This window comes from Budorcas taxicolor, chromosome 18, assembly GCF_023091745.1.
Source record: "Budorcas taxicolor isolate Tak-1 chromosome 18, Takin1.1, whole genome shotgun sequence".
In the NCBI taxonomy this organism is placed as follows: Eukaryota; Metazoa; Chordata; class Mammalia; order Artiodactyla; family Bovidae; genus Budorcas; species Budorcas taxicolor.
The window spans coordinates 13,377,866-13,399,355 of record NC_068927.1 but is presented as its reverse complement, the minus strand read 5'-3'; the positions used below and the strand labels follow the sequence as shown (position 1 = coordinate 13,399,355).

At 66.0% G+C, this 21,490-nt stretch overlaps 1 protein-coding gene across 1 annotated transcript in view; it reads right to left on the bottom strand.

The window, feature by feature from the left end:
• The window catches only part of GSE1 (Gse1 coiled-coil protein), a 393,189-nt gene that overhangs the window by 15,353 nt on the left and 356,346 nt on the right, over window positions 1–21,490 (bottom strand). Inside the window, exons 3-8 of the mRNA XM_052655462.1 lie at window positions 14,611–14,829; window positions 6,233–6,432; window positions 2,366–2,538; window positions 1,756–1,953; window positions 1,062–1,253; window positions 411–715 (exon numbers count right to left, since the gene is read on the bottom strand). Coding sequence (XP_052511422.1) covers window positions 411–715; window positions 1,062–1,253; window positions 1,756–1,953; window positions 2,366–2,538; window positions 6,233–6,432; window positions 14,611–14,829 — 1,287 coding nt within the window. The remainder of the gene's footprint in view (window positions 1–410; window positions 716–1,061; window positions 1,254–1,755; window positions 1,954–2,365; window positions 2,539–6,232; window positions 6,433–14,610; window positions 14,830–21,490) is intronic.

The window sequence follows — 21,490 nt, the reverse complement described above, 5'->3', positions numbered from 1 at the left end:
GAGGATCCCCAGACAGTGGTTAGACAACCATGCGAACTAAGGTTGTACGTAAGTATAGTGAGATAAAGTACGCTAAGAATGAAGGTTAGATAGGCTGCTGTGCAAATTCACTGTTTTAGTAAAATAAAATACGCTAACAACTAAGCTTAAAAAATACTCCAAACTATCATCTCTAAGAACTTGGTTGTACTATGGTGCACAGTCTCAGTACAGTGCACAATCTCAGTTATCCACCGGCCTTCACACCAAGTCTGAATCCTGCCAGCGGAGATCCCTGTCCTCGGCTCCCGGCCCGGGGCCGCCCCTCGCCCCCTCGCCCCCTCGCCCCCTCGCCCCCGTCCCCAGACCGAAGCCGCCAGGCTTTATCACACAGCGTGCGGCCGCCCCGGGGCCCGACCCTCCCCGGGTACCTGCGCGGGTTGGGGTGAGCTGCTCCGAGGGCTTGGCCCGCTCCTCGGCGGCGTGGCTCCGCAGCGCGTGCAGCTCGGCCACGGGCAGGAAGGCCGGCTCCAGTGCCTTGGCGGCCAGCAGCTCCTTCTCGCGGGCGCGCTGTTCCCGCTGGCGCTCCAGTTCACGCTCCTTCTCGCGCTCCAGCTCCTTTTCGCGCTCGCGCTCCTTCTCGCGTTCACGCTCCCGCTCCTTCTCGCGCTCGCGGTCGGCCTCCCGCTCGCGCTCGCGCTCCCTCTCCCGCCTCAGCTCCTCGTCCACCTGCAGCCTGGAGGTAAGGACAGGGATGTGACCTCCGTGGCGGGGAGAACCCCCAGGAGCGAGGCGCTCACACGTGAGCCCGGGGTTCTCCCCCTCCCAACGGGAACGGGCCGCGGGCCAGGTTCTGCTTTGGCTAACGCGCCAAGAAAAAACTCAGCGTCCACTGGAGACCGAAAGCCGTGGACAGAGACTCTCCAGCTCCCGGCCGCAGCCAGCGATTGTGAGGACGTGGCCTCCAGACAGCGGCTGGGAGCTCCCGGCAGCGCCCCTTCTGCAGACAAGCAGGCCGAGGGCAGGGGTGGCCTGTCCAAGCACAGCTGGCCCAGCCGGGCTCTCAAACGGGGCTGGCTTACCTCTCGGCGCTCAGGCTGGACATCCGCTCTGAGTGCAGCGCCGCCAGGGACGAGTGGGAGAGCTCGGGCGGGTAGCGGACACCCGAGAGGTGGAGGTGCATGGCCGACGGGTGCAGCGGGGGCAGGGAGCCAGGGGCAGGGATGGGGTAGAAGGGGGACCGCAGGGCTGACAGGCAGTAGGAGTCATCCATCCTGTGGGGGCAGAGGGGGCCGGTGAGCGGCCACGGTGGAGAGGAAGGCAGGACCCAGCTCCCCGCCAGGCACAGGTACTAATGCGGGAGCGGCGGACAGGGCCTCCACAAAGGTCCCGGAGAGCCCCCTTCCACAACCAGCCCCAAAGCCCTGCACTCCCAGAGGCCACAAGGCCCCGCCGGCCACCCCTCAGCTCAGCTGGGCCAGGCCCAGTGGGGCCCCTCCAGGTCTGACCATCCGACCCGGGAAGCTCCTACACAGAGTGGAGGCACAGCGCTGTCTGCTCCGGGTACTAACAGTCACGCGCGCCTGGGGAATCCTGAGTGGAAACGGAGGAGCCAGGGAGGCCAGCTGGCACGAGGAGAGTCTCCCTCCAGGAGTAAGCTCTGGACAGCTCATCCAGAGGCTGGGGGAGCAGCCCGCCCCACAGTCCCCTCCTCGGGGAACCTGGTCTCAGACCGGGGTCTGCCCGCGGGTGGCTGGGGACGTCCGGACGCCTCACCTGAAGGCCGGGTGCGGGAAGGGGTGCGGGGCCAGGTAGCTGGGGTGATAGTAGGCTGCGGCGGTGGCCGGGTCCAGGCCGAGCGGAGGCAGGGAGGACACGCGGAGGTCCTCGGTCGTGTGGTAGGGCCGGAAGCTCCTCAGGTAGTCCTCGGTCACCGTGCTGGGGGGTACCACGTGGTGCACAGGCCGCTGCAGGCTGCGGGCGGGAGTGGGTGGCGGAGGTGAGCTCCGGGCCCCTGGGCCACCGCCCAGCCCCCCGCCACCACCTCCCTCCTCGAAATGGCAGTCCCTGCCGGAGGCCCAGGGCCCAGAGGTGGGCAGCTGCTGCTCCTCAGGCTGCCTTGGCCCCTCACCAGAGGGCACGGGTCTGTTACCTGCAGCGTGGGGAGACCACACCCCCACCTCCGGCCCTAGGAGCCAGGCTGGGGGTTTAGGGTCAGGCAGGCAGAGAGCCCGCCGTGGGCACAAGTGGCAACGGCCAGCAGGGCTGCCAGCCCAGGGCGCGGCCACCACCGGGCAGCTCTCGGGCTCAGCTGGTATGGACTCACGGCAGCCAGAACCTTGGGGGTCCCACCCCACACCGTGACCAACCCCCAGCCGACACTTACTTCAGCGGTGGGAAGCGGGAGTCCTGCACCACCGAGCTGGGCGAGATGCCGAAGGGGTAGGGGGTGCTGAGCAGGTGCGAGGGGATGGCCGGGCCCCCCGCCTTCTCCTGGGGCAGCGGGGGCTCCACGATGAGGCGCTCGCGGCCACTGCTGCCGCCCCGGGAGCTAGCATCCTGCTGGAGAAGAGAGTGCGGGTCAGGGCCGAGGGGCGGCTTGTAGCTCGGCCACCAGCAGTGGGCCAGGCCTTCCTCCGGACACACAGGAGCAGTCAAGCTTCAGGGAGACATTCTTGCAACAGTCTCCACGCCACGGCGGGGGTGACAGCCGCTGAGTCCCTGCCCACTGCCCACCCGATCACCCGATCACGCCGGCGTCCCAGGGGCCCAGGTGGCAGCTGCCGGCCTGCCTCACAGATCACTGGGCCTCAGTGCCCCCGGAAGACGTGGCTGAGCAGCTGGCGCTGCCTCGGGCCAAACAGGCCAGCCTGTTCCCCCAAGACAGACCCTGGTCGGCCCTGGCTCTGGCCAGAGCAGGCAGCTGTGGGGCCAGACCTGTCGGGGGACCTCTGCTCAACTGGTGGGGGCTGTGGGCCCACCTGCCCAGACTCCTGTTCAAGAGAGGGACCTGGGGCCTGGAGGGTTCAGTGGCGGGAGACCCCAGGAAACCAGAAGAGGCTCATGCAAGGCAGGAAGGGAAAGGCAGTAGCCCCACCAGCCCCGACCACACAGAGGAACATCCTGCAGGCCTACCCGCAGGAATGTCCGGCTCCAGGTTGGCAGGCCATGGAGAGGCTCTGTCACTCTGGTCGCTGACACGGCCGGAAGGGAGCAAGCGGCAGGCGTGGAGCATTAACAGCCACTGGCCCAGGGTCCCGAGGCCACGCGGCCAAGGAGGACGCGGCTGCCTGGCCTCCCCGACCCGAGAGCTCCACGCGCCAGGCCCTCCCTCGCCAGGCCGCACGGTGCCCTCCTCACCTGGCATCAAGCCCGGCCCAGCCACCCCGGTTAGCAACAGAAGAGCAGGACGCAGCAGGCCAGGGAGACACTCTCCGCTGTCTGCCTGGCATCTCCCCCACTGGAGTCAGAAGATGGGGGCGGCAGAGCCTCAGGCCACCTCGCTCCCCACGCAGGGGGCACAGGAGGGACCACTCAGCCCCCGCAGAGAGGAGGGGCCCACCCACCACCGTGTCTACGAAACACCCGGGCAGGCAGCTGTGGTACCTCCTGGGCCCCAGGAGACGGCAGCAGCGTTCACTGCAGGAGATGGGCCGCGGGCTGCGCCGTGGCCAGGCCGGCCGTGCTCCCACCCCGCATGGCAGGCCGCCCCTCGCAAAGTGTGGACTCCGACTCCCTCTTTCCCAGGCGGGCTTCACCAGGCTTGGGGGGGTCGAGGGCGAGCCCCCCACGCAAGTCAGGGCAGGAAGCCAGCACTCCCCTCCAGTCCCCAAGGCCCTGGATGGGTCCCCATGACTGACCCCGCCCAGGGGCCCCCGCCTGTTGGACGTGCGCAGGACGCGGGTCCTGCACATACAGCTGCACCCCCTCACACCCCCGCCACTGGCGCGGGGAGCAGCCAGCACAAGAGGGGTGAGGCCTTGAACCCTGTGCCCGGGGTCTGGGCTAGACTGACCGGGGACGGGGCGGTGGAGGGGGGGGTGTTGCTGCCTGGGTGGGGACGCAGCAGCTAGAGCCTGAGGCCCCAAGGTACAGGGCGGCCCCCAGGAGATGCTGGGCCCCGCAGTGAGGGGACCCAGGCACTGCCTCCAGGCTGGCAGCCCCAGACGGCGGAGGCCTCGCAGGAGACCTGTATGCACGGCCTGGGGAGGAGCTAAGGCCACTCCTGGCCCCGTTTGCTGGACCAGACGCCAGAGCGAGGGCCCCGTGCACCATCTCTGGGTGGGGCGGCCCCCATCAGCCCGCGGCAGGACAAAGCCCAGCTTGAAGACAGCAGGGCCAGATGGCACCTTCCCGGGCGGGAAAGGCTGGGGGAGGGGCAGCCGGCGGGCAGGGGGTCCCGCCCACCTGCCTGGAGCCCCATCAAGTTCGCGACGGGCACCTGGGAACAAGGTCAGGGGCCGTGCCCGGGAGCCCCAGCTGCTGCCCCGGGAGCACCTGTGGGCTCTCCCTGCTGAGCGGCGGCCACGGGCGCAGCTGCAGACAGAGGGAGCATGGGGAGGGGGGACCCTCCATTCTCTGGTGATTAGAGAGGCTTCCACCAGGCAGACGGGCAGACATGCCCTGTTAGCTCTAAAACAGACTATCTGTCATCTCATCTGTCCCCACGTTGCTCCCACCACCTGGGAAATGCTGGCAACCCCCGCGCAGGGCGCCCCTCAAGCCTCCCTGCCAGGAAGCGACTCCCTCTCCTGTCCCCCGCCCCCCCAGGAGGATCACACCCTCCGCTGAGCCTCTGTGCCAGCCAGCCATCCCTTGCCGCTCCCCAGCCCCCAGCCTGCCTCCCTGGGGCGCCTGTGTCCTGCTCACCGGCTTCCGCACGCTAAGCGGTTGGAGCGCGGCCCCCATGGCCCTTTCTCGGGGTCACTCGGTGCTTCCGAGGCCGTGAGGACCCTTGGAGGAGGGCCGAGCTCGGGGGAAGGGGCCCATGGCCAGGAGCAGGGGCGTTGAGGAGGCTTCTGGGCCTAGAAGGGCAGCAGCTGGGTGCAGGGCAGGATGAGCAACCGCCGGGCCCCAGGGGTGAGGGGAGAGGCAGGTGGTTGGGCCCAGAGGTCAGGGCTGACTGTCGGGGGCAGCGGGGCCCTGGAGGCAAGGGACTATGGTTCAGACCCTGGTCCTCTCTCAAACCGGGCTGGGGGACGGCTGGGCATCTGCACCCCGCTCTGGCTGGGATCAGCCCTGCTGAGCCCTGCCCGGCGCAGGGATGAGACAGGAGGGTCCGGCACCTCGCAGATCAAGGTAGGGTACCCCCAGCTGGGTCCTCGCCTCCTTCCAGGAATTCAGGGACTCCCCTCCCCACTCTGTGGACGGAGGCTGCCCCCCTACCTCCAGGGCAGAGAACAGACAGACCCCGAGTGACGCCTAACCCCACCCGACCCAGCAGGGCAGAGACCTGGGGGCCAAGCCGAAGACCCACTGTCCCCCCACCCGCCTCCTGCTTTCTTCGGTTTAATTAGTGCTTCCAAGTGGCGCTGGCCCTCTGGGGACTCGGCAGAAACATCCACAGCTCGGTGCAGTGACCACATTCTTAATTAGGAAGGCCCTCCAGACTAGGGGTGTGGGGGTGGGTCCCCCGAGGAGTCACATGCCCTGGGCGCACACCCAGGGGGCCCCGCCAAGTGTGGGGAAGGCCTCCTGGGGCAGGCAGGCCTCGACAGTTAAGACAGGTGTCAGTGAAGGCAACCTGTGAAAACGTGGGCACGACAGACAGGAATAGCAACAGCTCAAGTTTACAAGAAGCGCTCACGATGTGCAAACACCATTCTGTTCCCCCAGATTCCTTTGTGGGAGTCCCAACCCCAGGACCTCGCAAAGCGACCACGTGCGGGAGACGGGGGGTGTGTTCAGGGGTGACTGAGGCGACATGCGGTCACGAGGGCGGGCCCTGGTGTCCTTGGAAGAAGGGGAGACCGGGGCACAGGCACGCACAGAAGGAAGAGCCCGTGAGGACGCAGGGACAGGACGGCCGTCCACATGCTGAGGCGAGAGGCCTCGGGAGGGCCTGGCCCTGCCCACGGCCGGGACGCGGGCCTCCAGCCCCACAGCAAACCTGCCCCGAGCCCCGCTCTGAGACCACGAGCTCCGGGAGTGCTCTCGAGACACACAGACCCTCCAGGCAGCTGCTGTCCGGCCCCTGCTCCCTCGGGGAGGAAGCGGATCTCAACATGAGATGAGCCCGTCAGCCCCCACTCACCTGGCGGCTCTCACTCCTCCAGACGCCATTGACAGTCTTGGTGGGGGCGATGGTCACCACAGGGGGCGTGCTGGGGACGCTGTGTCCCCCCGGGGGGACGATGATGGGACCCATGGGCACGCGCTTGGGCGTGCTGGCCGGGGAGCTGTGGTTGGTGGCCGGAGAGGAGACAGGGGACGACTCGCTGCTCAGTGAAGACCCTGTGGGAGAAGGACACAGCGCCTGAGCAGGTGGCCGGGCTCCGCAGATGCCCCGGCCCAGCCTGGGGTCTGGGTGGGAACTGGGGACACGACCAACCAACCAGGCAGGCATGCTCGCCCCTCCCCGGGGCTGCTTACCCCAACTCTACCCTGGGTGGGGGGAAGAGCCAGGGGAGTAAGCAGGTCCCCCCAACATGGATGGGGACTGAGCCCCAGGAGAGCAAGTGTGGGGCTTACAGGATGCTGTGGGGGGAAGGGGAGAAGTGGGCCCGCTGCTGGCCTGGCCGGGGGTGGGGCTGAGGGAGGCCTGTATTATCAGGACATCAAACGAGCTCATTTTATCTTGAGAACTGAACCATAATGTGGGGTTTACGGCCCACAGGTTGGTCAGCACATTCACAGAGTTGTGCAACCATCGCCGTGACCTGCTGCTTTCCATCTGCTCCCGGCCCTTAGCCTGCCCTCCTGGGCTTCTCCCCGAGAGGGGTGGCGAGGACGGGGAGCCGGCATGGCCAGAGGCTTCCAGGCCTGCAGGTCAGTTTGGTCTCCGGCCGCTGCAGAGGCAGTAGGCAAGGAGAGCACAGGGCGCGAGGGGCCGGGGGGATGCTCGGTGCTCTGACAGGAAGGCGCCCACCTGCAGCAGCTCCCTCAAGGGGCGGCAGTGCCCCTGTCCTCAGCCCCCGATGCCCCCGCCCCCAGGCGGGTCTCTAGTCTGAGGCCTAGCCTGGCAGCGTGGCCCCTGGAGGGTTGGAGTCGGAGGTTTGGGGGACCCCCAGAGGCCTGCCCAGGCTCCGTGCAGCCCGGCTGGGTGCACACCCACACCTCGCACTGCTCTGGGCTGCAGTCAGCAGTCAGAGGCCCCTCAGATGCCCACATGGTGTCCCATCACACACAGACCCCCCCAAACCTGTGAGCCACGAAGAGCTTCCGGGCACCGGGTCTAGGGCGGGCCCAGGAGGGTCCCCCTGATTCTGTCACAGCAGCACTTCAGCCGCGGCCCTGCTCGGGCACCTGGAGGCAGCAGACCTGGCCCAGGAGACGCCCCGTCCCGCAAAGCGCCCCTCAGAGGGGCCTGAACCAGGGGGGCATGGAAACCGGGCCAGGAGACCGCCCCCGCTGCAAGCGGGACCCCACGGCTTCCATACCTCCCCCGGGTCCTCTGCAGAACCTGCCTGGTCCCGGGAACCAAGACCCTGGTCCTCTCTCATCTCTTCAAGCGACCACACTCCTGCTGCAAAGTGACCCCCCCGCCCCACGGGAGGAGGTGGCCTACGGCCCAGGGCACTTGGCTGGGAGCCCTTCTCTCTGCCCCGAGGACCCCCCAGCCAGGTGTGGGCTCAGCAGGGACTGGGAGACAGGGCGGCCGGACCTCAAGGCCCACAGACGCTGGCACAGGGCCCTGCCCCAAGAAGGTGCGCCATGGAGGCTGACTCGGTGACTTCCTAGGCTTGTGCACGACCTGCACGACTGTACAGGACATCCCCGCGGGGCACACCGGTCCAGACAGAGCCAGGCCCATCCAGCCCCGGGAACAACGCTGGGGCAGGCGGCCCCTGCTCCCAGCCCCCACCCGTCAGGGCCTGGCTAGCGGGTGGTCACCTGAAGGCTGTTGCCCCTGAGGTGTGACCAGATTCTCCAAATGGACCCACCAACCACGCACGGCCCACACACCAGCAATTCTGTGACCCCGAGTCACCCAAGCCAACACCAAGCCCAGCCCTGGATCAGGGGCCCCCCTCCCCCAGCTGCGCCACCCACTGGCCGGGCCAGCTCTAGCCTCCGCCAGCTGTCATGGCTGCTGGTTGGCCAATGCCAGGGGCTGTCAGCTGCCTTCCCACCCTCTGCAGGTCAGCCTCCCAGGTTCTGAAACTAGCTGTGTCTGTTGGATTGGGGGTCCGCCCGTGACACCAGCCTCAAGGTGGCAGCAGTGGGAGGCGGGCTGACCCAGCCGCCCCGGGGCGCAGAGAGCTGACGAAGGGAAGGCCCACACCCTGAACCCCTGCCAGGTGGGGCAGCTTGCGGAGGCCAGGAAACAGCGTCTCCGCCCCGCCTTGCCCTGGGGACCCACACAGCGGGCAGTGGGCCCCAGTCCACCCAGACACAGGTCAGCAGCGCCGACCCGAGCCTCCCGCCATGCCCGCTGCTGCTGGAAGGACACGGAGCCACCCGGCAGGCGGGGGGACCGCCTGTGTGCCCGGGGCCACCCTGTGGGTGGAGGGACATGGGGCCACGCGCTCTGGAGGCAAAAAAGAAAGAAAACGGCCCTGCCGAGCACCCCGAGCAGTTGCGGGAGAGGCCGCACTGCCCAAGGGAGAAGTGGGGTCAGCCCTCCAGGGCCGGGCAGACGGAGGGGGAGCCCCAACGGCCCCGCGGCCTGCCCGCGGGGACTCAGGGCTGCCTGCTGCCGGCCCCCCACTCCGTCTCTGTGCCCCACGCCACCAGCAGATCTCTGTGGACCGGCGTCATTTCCAAGTGCCGGGCAGTGAGTGAGGAGGCCCCATTTCCGGGGGGCGGGTGGGACTTGGAGAGGGAGACGGGCACCAGAGGCCACAGGCAGTTCGCAGCCTGGCCCCTGGGGGATGGGCCGCCACTCAGCAGCCGGATCAATGCCCAACCACACACCGGCCAATTAGTGAGCGGCGCCCCCGACCCCGGGCTCAGGGCAGCCGTGATTAACCACTGTGGGCGGCAGGCGTCAGCAGGCTGGGGGCAGCTGGGGTGGCAGCGTGCAGCGCTCTGCGTCCCCTCCATCTCTGACCTGGCAGGTGAGCGCCCGGGGCTGCCCAGGCTCCCGTCATTGACAGCTGAGACCCCAGAGTCGCCTCCACGGGGGCAGGAGTGCGGCCTGAAAGCACGACACAGCGGCAGCACAGAGGCCGTCAGCTCCCAGATGCGCCCCCAGCCACCACCCGGACAATCGCTAAGCACCAACTGGGTGGCCCAAACCAGGGCTCCTGTGCCAGGGCCTGCCCTAAGCGGGGAGGCCGGGCCCAGCCTCAGCCTCACAGCTGGTCCCCTTTCCCTCCTCCCCGGGGGGAGGGCCAGCAGCCTCTGATGCGTCCCTGAAACAGGACCCTTGGGCCGCCTTCGGTGCCCTGAGCTTCTCGGGGCCGAGGGCACCAGTGTCTGGGCAGCATCGTGGGGACAGGGCGGGAGGCGCTGTGATGGGTGCGGGGTTGAGGACCAGCATCCGTGTAGAGGGCCCCCCACAGCTGAGCCCCGCCCAGACCTCACCCAGGACTGGCAGGGACCCCTCAACCCGCAGCCACACGGCCACCCCGCGGTGGGTTCGGGGAGACCCTGCTGAGGGAGCTGCAGGGGCTGCCGGCCCCCCCGCAGCGGGGACAGCTGGAGCCTCGCCCCCCACGCCTTCAAGGAGCCCTCTCCGCCTCACCAGGGGGCAACGCACGCCTGCTCCCAGGACCGCCAGCCGCATCACCAAACCCCAACCAGCAAAGGTGTTTCTTCTCACAAGACGCGTTTCCCGGGGCTGAGCGGGAAGGCCAGTGGGCATCCATGCTGCTTCCCATGGGGGCTCAGGGCGGGTGCTGAGGGGGCTTCAGGGGGTGACACTGTCGCCCTGTCACAGCCTGGGAAGGCCTCTGGTTCCAATGGCCCAGGGCTGGGCACCCCTCCAGAGTGGACTCAGTCCCCTTCCCTGGGCCTTGCTCTCCCCAGAATCGCGGCCCAGACACAGAGGAGGGGCGGGGCGCTGAGGAAGCCCCCCTCACGCTCACACCTGTAAATGAGACAGATGGGGCTGCAGGCCAAGACCTGCCGGTCCCCACACCCCCACCCCATTTTGCTGTTTTCCTGGAAAGAGGCGGATTTCAGGCGGCAGACCACAAGCGCCCACCTCGCTCCTGGCTCAGGCAGCTGCACTGCTGGTGGGCAGAGTCCCACCTCCAACCTCGCCAGCGAGGGTGCCCACTCCCCTCACCTGTGCAAGGCGGCCCCTGCCCGTCACTGCCAAGAGCCCCACAGGAACACACGGACCAAGGTGACGGTTAGGCCCAAGCCTGCAGCCCGAGGTTCCTTCCTGAGCATGCTGTGTGGGCCTGGTCGCGCCCGGGCCGTCGGCACACGCAGGAGCAGCTCGCCCCGACAGGACAGGGTCTCCCCGCAAAGGATGTGTGTGGGGCACCCACGCCAGCCCTCAGCCGTGGACGCACCCACCTCGCTCGGCCCCTGGAGCCCCCGGCTGCGCGCGTTGGGGGTGGGGTGATGGAGTGGGTGGCCCTGCGCCGTCACCTGCAGGCACCGTGCCTGGAGCGAGCGTGGGTCTCCTGAACCCTCAGGATCGACGCGGCAGGCCCCGCCCTCATCCCGAGAAAGAATAGGCAGCAGCTCAGAGGTCGCGCACCAGGCCCGGGTCATACAACAAGGACACAGAAACCCACTGACGTTCGTGTCCCCTCTGTAGTGGGTTACAGACCCGAGCATGTCGGGACCCCCCCAGGCACAGACCCCTGGCCCCTCACCAGCCCACAGGGACCATGCAGGGCCCCAGGAAAGACCCCTCCCTCGGGGCGCGCCGTCTCCCGCTCGAGAGCTCTCTGGGGGCAGAGCAAACGAGGCAGGCGGATTACTTGCTCTACACTAGATTTTTAAACTGCACCTTGGAGACGCGACATGAGCAAAGACATTAGCCCGGGAGCAGACGGGAGAGCTGGGCCGCAGCTTTCAGAATGAGATGCTCTGGAGGAGCAGAGGAGAGGGTCGCAGGGAGTGGGGGCACCCAGGGCGGCGGCCAGCACCCGGGGTGCACAAGGTGACCGGGACGAGCCTGGTGGCAAGCGGGGAGGCCAAAGCCTCAACTGTCTTCTCTCAGCCGTCAGCCCTCCCTGTGCGGGGGTTGCTGAACCCTTGGGGGCGGGACGGTCCCCCCGGGGGCACCCTGCAGGCACAGGGGCCCTTGAAAGGATGGCCGAGGCGGAGGCCGTGTCGGGCCGTCTCTGGGAATGCAGACACAGACGCAACAGTTGGGGGAGGACTGTGGCTTCCATCTCTGCTCCACGGCCTGTGAGTCAGGATGCCAGCCAAGCCTGAAGTGCAACCGCGTCTGCCAGAGAGGTGGACGCAGAACGGAGACCAGGGCTCTTGCAGCTAGAGGCTGCCGGCACAGAGCGGGTGCTCGACGAACAGTCACTGCCCCAGTTCAGGATGGGAGAGCCCTCCCCGGCTGCACCCCTCACACCCAAGAGTGTGGTGCCAACCGGCCACGGGAAGCCACGAGACCTGGGGGGTGCCCATGCGGACAGCCAGTGGCAGGTGGCCAGGCTGCATATCGGGGCTTGCCAGGGCTGGGGGAGGGCATGGGAGGGGGCGGGCTTCTTTTGGGGAGACAAAGCATTCTATACCTAAGAGTGACGGCTGGGACTTCCCTGGTAGTCCAGAGGTTAAGATTCCGCCTGCCAGTGCAGGGGACCCAGGCTCGATCCCTGGCCTGGGAAGACCCCACAAGCTGGGGAGTGACTAAGGCCGCGCCCCAGGGCCCTTGCTCTGCAGCTGGAGACACCACGGCAGTGGGAAGCCCGCACACAGCAACCGAGAGTAGCTCCCGCTCGCCACAGCTAGAGAAAGCCCGCACACGGCAACCGAGTAGCTCCCGCTTGGCACAACTAGAGAAACCCTGCAGACAGCAACGGAGACCCAGGGCAGCCAGAGACTTGCACAGATTAATAATTTTAGAAAGTGATGGTCGCACAACTCTGAACGCGTGACAACCCGCTGAACTGTGTCCTGTTAGAAATTAATTTTATAAGAAACTTACAAGGAGAAAAATTGAGTCCCCCCTGCTCCAAATCACCAAGCCCAGCAAGTGGTCCCCCTTGGCCGTTCCAGTTTCTAGCGGAGAGACGGGGAGCCGGGGCAGCTGGCCCTCCCCTCATGCCCCCAGAGGCCTCCAGGCTCCCAGAAGCTGACAGCCAAGACCCCCACGTGCTCCCCGCACAGCTGCAGGTGGTGCTGGGGCGGGAGGGGTGCAGGACGCCCGTCCCTCCCTGCCAGGGCTGTGCTCAGGCTTTTGCCATCCTAAGCCTGGCTCCTCCAGGTCCATGGGGAAAGGTCCAGGAGGCAGCAGCGAGGGACACCAGGCACGTCCTCAGCAGCTCTGTGACCCCAGGCTCCTTACGTGACCTCGCGGGGCCTCAGCCTTCCGCCCCCTGCACACTGGGCCACCACCAGGCTGCCAGCCCATTCTACAGACAGGGGAACGGCACAGCAGAGCTGGGGTGACTCCATGAGAAAAAAACGGGGACGTGGCCTGGAGGAGGCTCCAGAGAGTGACGAGGCTCAGCTCTTCAAAGCAAAATCCCCACTGGAGTTGCCCAGATGGAGCGTCGCATGTCGAGCTCATCACCATAGCTTTAAACGCACAGGCTTGGCTTGTGGCCCCACGAGCCAGAAACGAGGGTGCGGTGCCCAGCACGCACAGTGGAACTACACCGACCCCGAGCTCCCCAGGCCCCAGGATTCCTCATCCGGGTGATGGGGCCGCCTCAGCCCAGCCAGCAGCGGACGCTGTGCTCCGGAGACAGCCTGAGCATGGACCCGCGTGGCCCACCCAGCCCCGCCCCGTCCCTCCGTCACAAAGCCCTCGGGCACGCTTCCCAGGGCGTCACGCAAACACTGGACCACAGCAGAGGGCAGCGGGCCCCCCGCAGCACAGTGTTCCCAGCCAGCGAGGCCCAACAGCCTCTGGCATGTTGGCTACCCACTGGCCCACCATCCAAGCTGGACGCTGGGGCCAGCAGAGAGGAGACAAAGGCCACTGAGGCCAGGCTTGCCCCGCATCCAGGGCCCCCGCGGGAGCCTCGTCCTCTGCAGACGGCGGGGTGTTGGGGGGTAGTGTCACCCCAGGACGGGCCCAGCTGCCCAGGCATGGACACAGATGTTGGCTTAAGCCCTGACACCCGGTCGGGGGTGACTCAGCCAGAGGGACCTGGCGTCCCCTGCTGACAGCTGTCCGTGGAGGCCGTGCCGGCCCCGTCTCTCTGCCTCCCGGAACGTGACGGAAGATGATACCAGAGCACGGAGCCGCCATGCAAACTCTGCCTGGGGGCCCTCCTCGTCCACTCAGAAGAGATCCCGGTTCAGGGCTGGAGCCACTGTCCCCACTCCTCGCCTGGGTGGACACCAGCCACGAGGCGATCCCCTGGCAAAGCAGAAACCTACCCAAAGGCCTGGGCTCCTGGGCCCACAGCCACCTGCCCCGGGATCCAGTCTACCCCACTCCCTCCTCTGCCCAGCGACCACGTGAGCAGAAAAGGGGTGCAGACAAGTCGGAGTCAGATAGCAGCAGGTCCCCGCCGCACCCCGTCACAGCAAGTGTCCACCCTGCTGAGCTGGAGACCCCCAGAGGGCCTTGGAACACACAACACCAAGCCCTGGACATTCTGGGCGAGGCAGACGGCAGGCAGAAGCACCCAGGGTCCCTGCTTCCTCTGCCCGGGAGGTGGAATCCCTGCCCCACCCAGCAGGGTACCTACAGGGTATGGAATCCATAGAGGCCCAGGCCTCCCAGCAGCTCTGAGGCAAACTGCCTGCCACCCACTCGTGTAGCTGGCGGCCCCTGACCTGGACTAACACAGGCTGACAGTCATCCTGGAAGGGCCCGGAGCCAGGGCTGTATGCACGGGAAGGCTGACACTCAGAGAGGGCCAGCATTTGCCAAAAGCCACACAGCACGTCATTGCCCCAGTGACAGGAGGAGCCAGGGCTCCAGACCCCGGGGGGATGCCTGTCACACTACAAGACCCCTGCTTAGGGGCCGGGGGTTGGGGGATGGCACCGGTGGGTGAGCCATGCCAACTTGGGAACACATTGGGACACACGCCTCCTGGGAAGAGGCCCTGGAGCAGGCCGGGGGGCTCTAAAAGGAGCATTGCGCCTGCAAACCCCAACCCCAGGCCCACTACTGTTGGCGGAGGGCCCCCTCGGCGGCTCCTGGAGCAAAGAAGTCAGCAGATAGCGCAGAGAGCGGGGTTCAGCAGCCAGGAAAGCGCGTCTCCGCCGCGAAGCAGCAGGAGGAGGAAGACCAGGCAGTGTGGACGCTCGGTGTGCGAGCCCGTGGGCAGACGGCCGGCCGGAAGGCCCTGCGCCCAGAGCCCGGGGGACCGGGCAGGACCGTGCTCTCCCCGCCCTCGGCCGGCTGCCCGGGGCGGGCGCGCCTCTTACCTCTGGGCTCCTCCGCCTGTTTGGCGAGCTTGCGCAGGGCGGCGGCGAAGCTGGAGGAAGGCGCGGCCTGGGCCGACAGCGCGCTGCTGGTGGCGGGGCTGCCGCTGGGCACCAGGGCGCCATTGAGCGGCGAGGGGGTGAGGGGGTTGACGGTGGCGGTGGTCCTGGTCGCGGTGGAGAGCATCCCTAGCGAAGGGGACTTGGGCTCATGGCTCATGCCTGAAACAGGAAGAGAAGAACCAGTCACCCGAGAGCAGAGGCCCAGCACCAGAGCGGGCGCCGCCGGGCGTGCAGGCGGGGGGCGGGCACCGGCCGGGCGTGCGGGGCGGGGCGGGCGCGGCCCGGGGGGGCGGGTGAAGCAGGGCAGAGCCAGCTCTGTGGAGCGCGGGGGGCCGCCACCCCGGCGTCCCTCTGCGCTCCACACCCAGAGAACCACGGGGCCCAGGACCCCGGGCCAGTGTTCTCGCAAGAAAGAGAGGAAGGCCAGCGGAAAGGAAAGCGCCAGAGCAGGGACCCCCTGGAGGACAGGCAGGGCCTCCCGCACGTCCTGCAGACGAGACCAGCGTCCACGAGACGAGCGACGGCGCAGAGCCTTCCTCCTCCCAGAGGAGGAACCGGGCTTGCGCTCGGGCAGGCCGTGGGGACCCAGGACCATCCCAGGCAAGCCGGCTGGGCCCTCACGTGTGGCTGCCATCGCCCTTTGAACCCCAAACCCCCTGGGGGACAAAGCAGGCCTGCACCGAGAAGGCTCCCTGCAGGTGAGAAGCGAGCAGAGGACACAGCCAGCTGAGGCCCCCGCGGCAGTCCAGCCGGGCACAGAGCCCCCCAGACACATGGCGGCAGGTCTAGACGGCTCCCCCCGAGGCGGGAGGGTCCAGGCTTGGCCACGCTGGCCAAGGAGCTGACCAAAGGGACACCGCAAGCCTTCACTGGCCCCTAGGATGCTCGCCCTCCTGCGGGCCCCATGGGCCCCATCAACAAACGCCGCGCTCCTCACGGGCTGGCGGGTGTGTCTCCTGCGTTCTGGATGGACACCTTGCCCGTGCCCGCTCCCAACCTGCGGGTACATTCAAGGAGTGCTAATGAGGCCTATGGCCTCACAGGCGGCGGGCCACAGGCTGAGTGCAGGGGGAGGTGCAGAGAGCTGGGAGGACCGCTCCAGGGAACGCTGGCCACCTGCGGTGCTCCGGGAGGGGTGGGAAGGCGCAGCCAGAGGGTGCTCACGAGGGCAGTGTGGCGGGGACGTGTGCCTCTCCCTGGGCCCCCAGCCCTCCGCAGGCAGCCAGGAGAGGCTGCAGTCCCCGACAACACGGTCTGCACCCCGAGTCCTGGAGAACTGGCCTGCAGCCCCCACCGCCCCCCATGCAGGGCGGGTGGGCAAAGAGATCTCGGGGGCGCAAAAGGTAAACAGCCATGACTGTGAGAGGGGCGTTCAAGAAGCCAGTGCGTGCTCGGGGGAGAAGGCTTCTCTCAGGAGAGGGCTCAGACCTTGGGGACAAAGGACCCCACAAGAGCCCTGGCGCCCACGGCCAGCAGCCCGGCTGGCCTCCCAGCTGCCGGCGGGTGACAGGGGCCTGACCCTGTGCATCCGCCTCTCTGGAGGAGCAGGGGAGAGGGCAGAGTACAGGCGACTCCACAGGCCCCGCAGCCCAGCAAGCTCTGAATGAGAGTGCTCTCTCGGCAACCCCAGCACTCAGCCAGCTGCTAGGGCAGTTGAGCAGGAGGCCCACCACGTCCTGGAAGCTCAGTCCCAGGCCCTCCCCAGCCCCCCATCCTCCCCAACCTCTCCTCCTCGGAATGAGGGAACAGGACCGTGTGGACCAGCCTCGGAGCAAGGAGGAAGAGGGCACCTGGAGGTCAGGCTTTGCAAGGACTACGCTGCCACACACAGTGGGCACCTGGATCCCAGCTCTGGGGCCTCTAGTTGTGTGACCCTGGGCAAGTCCCTTTGCCTCTCTGGGCCTCAGTTGCATCTATAACCTGAGGACAAAGACAAAGTCCGCCTCATGAAGTTAATCCCACGAGGGAGCCAAGAGGCGATTCACAGCAGGCCTGGCATATCTCAAGGACCCCTCCTGGTGTCATCACGCCAACGGTCAGCGGACGGGGCAGAAACCCAGGCCTGGATAGGCAGGGGCTAGGCCAAGGCCGCGCGGGTCAGTCTGGGCAGACTGGACCCGAGTTGCCCGATCTGTGCCACCATCGCCCCCAAAAGCCCTCCCCACCACCATCCCTTCCCGGTTGGGCCGGACGCCCACAGACCAGCTTTGCCTGCCCCTGGGCGGCACTGGCTGCTGAAAGCGAACACGGAGGACGCCAGGGACACAGGGGCCTGGGGCTCTGGTCCTGCTGCCTGCGGGGAGGCCCAGGGACGGAGCCCACACAGGACCCGACCAGGGTGGTCCAGAAGCCTGCCGGGTCCTGCTCTGGACCAAAGCGCCCTCAGCAACCACTCGGCGAGCCGACGGTGTTTTCTATTTTGGGGGGTGGGGGGTATGGCATATGATGGAGTGCCGTCCTTGCAGGGCCCCCAGCCCGGGCACAGCATGCAGGGTTCTCACCCAGGGCCACATGACTCAGCAGCACATCAGGACTCGAACCCCATTTCCTGGGCCCAGAGGCAGCGTTCTCACCAGGAAGAAGCGGGGTAGGGGGGAAGGGCAGGACACCCTCCCATGACCCCACCTGCCCAGTCCAAGGCCGAACTGCCATGCGGGACCAAGAGGCACAGATGCACTCAGAGCTCAAGGTCACTTGGCCGCGGTGGTTCTGAAGTGGGTCCAAGTCTGTCCCTCATTTCTGCGACGGGCAGGGACTAACCCTCTCCTCGTGCGTGGGCCAGACTCACTCGCAGGGAACAGGAAACAGCAGAAGATTGGCAACTGCCAGGGTGAGGTCGTCGAAGCGCCTGGCCACCACCCCCCCCGCCCGCCCCGGGCTCCCCGGACCACGTGGGCTGCAGGGAGTCCGCTGTCAGGCTGTGAAGACACCCGAGGCACCTGTGTGGGGATCCCACGTCCCAGGAATGGGGGCCTCCAGCCCACAGCCAAGTGAGGCAGTGGCTCCTCCAGCCCCAGGGAGCCTTGTGATGGGACTGCAGCCAGGCGCCAGCTTCAATCAGGGACACGGGGCCAGGGCTACGCAGTGCAGCTGCTCCCGGAGCCCGGCATGTCTGTGTTCGGGATGGTTTGTTACGCAGCGCTAGTCAGCGACCTGGTACTGGGAGGGCCACCGCATTCTCCACTGAACAGGACTCACTCCCAACGTCCTTCTCCCTTTCTTTGTGCAGTTCAACCATCTGCAGATGTGTGTGTCTTCTTCACCCAGAGTCTCCAAAACAAGAACCCTGGTGCCGTTCACAGTTTCCCGGGATTTCTTAAGAGAACTGGCCACCACCCTTTAAACCCTACAGCCTCTAAAAGAAACATGTTATTGTGCCCACTTTACAGATGGGAGAGTCCAGGCTTGGGCCTAAGGGCCAACAGAAGGTCACCAGTGGGGCTGGGATTACCTGAACACAGCACCCATGTCCCACGGACGGGAAGCTGGTCGGGGCTCAGGTCCAGCCCTGCTCTGCAGACGTGAGGCAGGCGTGGAGGTCCCCCATCTCCCAGGGACCTGTCCCCTCGGCCCAGGGGGCAGGTGTGAGGTCACCGCCCAGTGGCCACGCGACAGACTGGCCAGCTGGTGACCTGGGTGGACGTGCTGTGACCACCAGCTGCCAGCACTGGGCAGGATGGTACAGAGGTGCCAGGGAGCAGCCACCAGGCAAACCCGGGGTCAGACCCCAAAAACATCACACACCCCTTAAGGCCCTGGGTGGAGGCCTTCGGGTGTCAGCAAGAGGAACAATTTTATTATTTTAGCTCTATGTTAGAAATGGTCTATGTTTTTAACACAGAACTTCCTTGCCTATGTTCTAGCTTTTCTGGAGTGAACCAGGTTTTTTAAAAATGGAGTGCCCTCAAAGAAAGAGACTTGGCTGAGTTTGGAATAACCCCTTGGGATTCCCCCCAGACCAGGGCCTCCTGCCGGCCAGACATGGGAGCTTAGGGAACTGGGGTGCCCCTGCCAGAACCCCAATACTCACTGACAGCCCCAGCCTTTCCCTGGCAACCAGGGTCCTGGGAGGCAGGTGCATCCCTGCCCCCTTCCCATAAAAGCTGCCACTGAAGGTCAGCACCTCATTTCTCCTGGCACCTAGCGACACCCCACCCCTGCAGCACCTAATGGACAGCCCCCCCGGACTCCTGGGGATCTCCCAAAGCAAGTGTCCCTGCTGTGGTCACTGTGGGCTCTGGAGCATCCTCCAGCCAGGAAAGCCACTCCGCTGATGTCAGGCCACTGAAAATAGGATTCCAAATGAGCAGCTTCCTTAGGGCAGTCTAAAATTAGCTTTCTTCCTCAGCTTGTGCGCGCTGGGAGAGGCGGGGAGGGGAGGCAGGGGGCCCGAGGGACCACCGGCCACTGGGGTGACAGCCCCCTTGCACCGAGGATGCAGGCAGGCAAAGGCCAAACGTGGGGGACCCTGCGAAGGGTCACCTTGAATTTGCTGGGGGTCAACGCAGGATCACAGTCCCCATCTCTGGGTCTTGCCCCCAGTTGCAGCCTCGGGGTCGCTTCAGGATGGCTCTGCCCCCTAGCCCTGGAAGCCACAGGGGCAAGGGGAAGGGAGAGGGGGCCTCAGGCGGCCCCGGCACCCTGGAGAAGCCCCACAGAGCAGGGGCACAGCTTCCCCCTCATTAGAGAGGTATTCATTAACTTCTGTGCTCTTGGCCATCAACTGGGTTCTTGTCTACATTATCAGCTCGTGTAAATCCATCATCCTAACAGCTGGGAACAGGCTCCACAGCGTGGAGGCCAGGGATGGATGAGGGCTGGGGCGGGCTCCCTTCCTGCTCAACTGCCCTGACACGCACACACGTGCATATGCGTGTGTACACACATACACACACTCGAGGCCTCCTGGACATCTCCGCTGCATCACTCACACACTCACACAACACACACTCATGGGGCCTCCTGGACATCTCAGCTGCATCTCTCTCTCTCTCTCTCACACACACACACACACACACACACACTCACTTACTCAGGGGGCCTCCTGGACATCTCAGCTGCATCACACTCACACACACACACACACACACACACACACTCACTCACTCAGGGGGCCTCCTGGACATCTCAGCTGCATCACACACACACACACACACACTCACTCACTCAGGGGGCCTCCTGGACATCTCAGCTGCATCACAGGCTGCTCTCTGACCCCCCAACCTGCCACCTTCCGCTGCCCCCGCCAGGACCCCCAGAAAAAAGAGCTACTACAGCAACACACCCAGAGCCGAGGGCCCATGACCCCCGTGACCGAGGTAGTTGGGGGGACCGGAGAGGAAAAGCCACCCCCAGAATCAGCCGGGCCCCTCCCTCCTGGATGGCGCTGGTGTTCAGAAGCAAGACCCGCCACGGCCGTGGAGGCCCCTTGCCAATGCCTGCACCTTCTACCAAAGCGAGGTGTCTTTAATCAATATTTTCTCCTCTTCTCTGCTCAGGTCTCTAATATGGCCAGAAGCAGCACAAAGCTTCAAAAAACAAAGCAAAAAGCAAAGAAGAAAAACCCAAGTGCCAAGGGGCGAGCCTGGCTGGCGGCTCCGTGGACATTCTCCAGAACCACCCCGTCCCTGGTGCTTCAGAACACAGCCCCATCGATCGGGGAGCCTGCTGTCCAAAGGCGCGGGGACAGCAGGCCCAACGGGGGGCAGGCCCCTGACGCTCCATTAAACACGGCAACGGCCGGCTCCCGCTCCGCCAGGGTAGAGGGCGTATTAATCAGCCCGCGGCCGCCCTCCGCCTCCCGCGGACCCGTAATTACCGCTTCCTTTCATCCCGCTCTTCCGCGGCCCCAGACCTCGGGCCTGCTCCCTGCATGCTCTGTAATTACAAGCTAATAGCTGAGATGAATTTTCTGCTGGCTCCCGGTTCAAGCACCGATCCACCCCTTTCCCCTGACAGTCCACCGCCCGCCCCCCCCGCCCCGGGGTAATTACACCCCACAAGGCCGGGCCCAGCAGGGCCTCAGTCAGCTCTGCATGCACAGTCCAGACCTGGGTTCTCTAATCACCCTTCTCAGTAATTCTTCATTACCGCAGACAGAAATGTTTGTGAACAAATACAAGGTGTCCCCCAGCTCTGGGCCTCCATGCACCGCGGCCCCCATGAAGGGGCGATGCTTGTGCAGCCCTAACAAACCGGGGTCACCTGAGCAGAGACCCGGCAGGCAGGCAGATGGTGGCGGCGTGGGGCACCACGTGACCCTGGGAGCCTGAGCAGCTTCATAACACATTCATTATATTTGCCTTCCGGCGTGTTCTGAGCTCACTCACACGCAGCAGTTTTTCTTGGGGGTGGGGTGGGGGCAGCAACTGGGAGAGCCGAGGAAGGCGTCCTGGCCCCTGGATGCACAGAGATGGCCTGCCTTAGACCCCCTTGTTCTTTTACAAGGACACTCCCTTGGGTTGTGGATTTCTAAGGGGACCGGGGGCGGCGGGGGGCTTTTCTTGTCCAGAGTCCCAGAGCTGGACATCCTCCCCAAGGCTCCAGCCCCAGTGACTGGCAGATCGAGCCAGAGCCACCACTAACTGCTGGAGCAGAGGACGGCCTGCATCCTGACCCGGAACCACGGAGAAGGACGGGGAGGAGGGGGGAGGGGGGCGGACGAGGCCAACCCGGCTCAGGAGGATCAGGAGCAAAACGCTAAGAGGCAGCTCAGCTCAGGACAAGCCCGCTGCCCTTCCCCCGCAGTTCCCTTGCTCACATGGCTGCCTGGTTACTACGGGATTGGGAAGGCAGGAGCCACGGAGGGTCTGCCAGGACC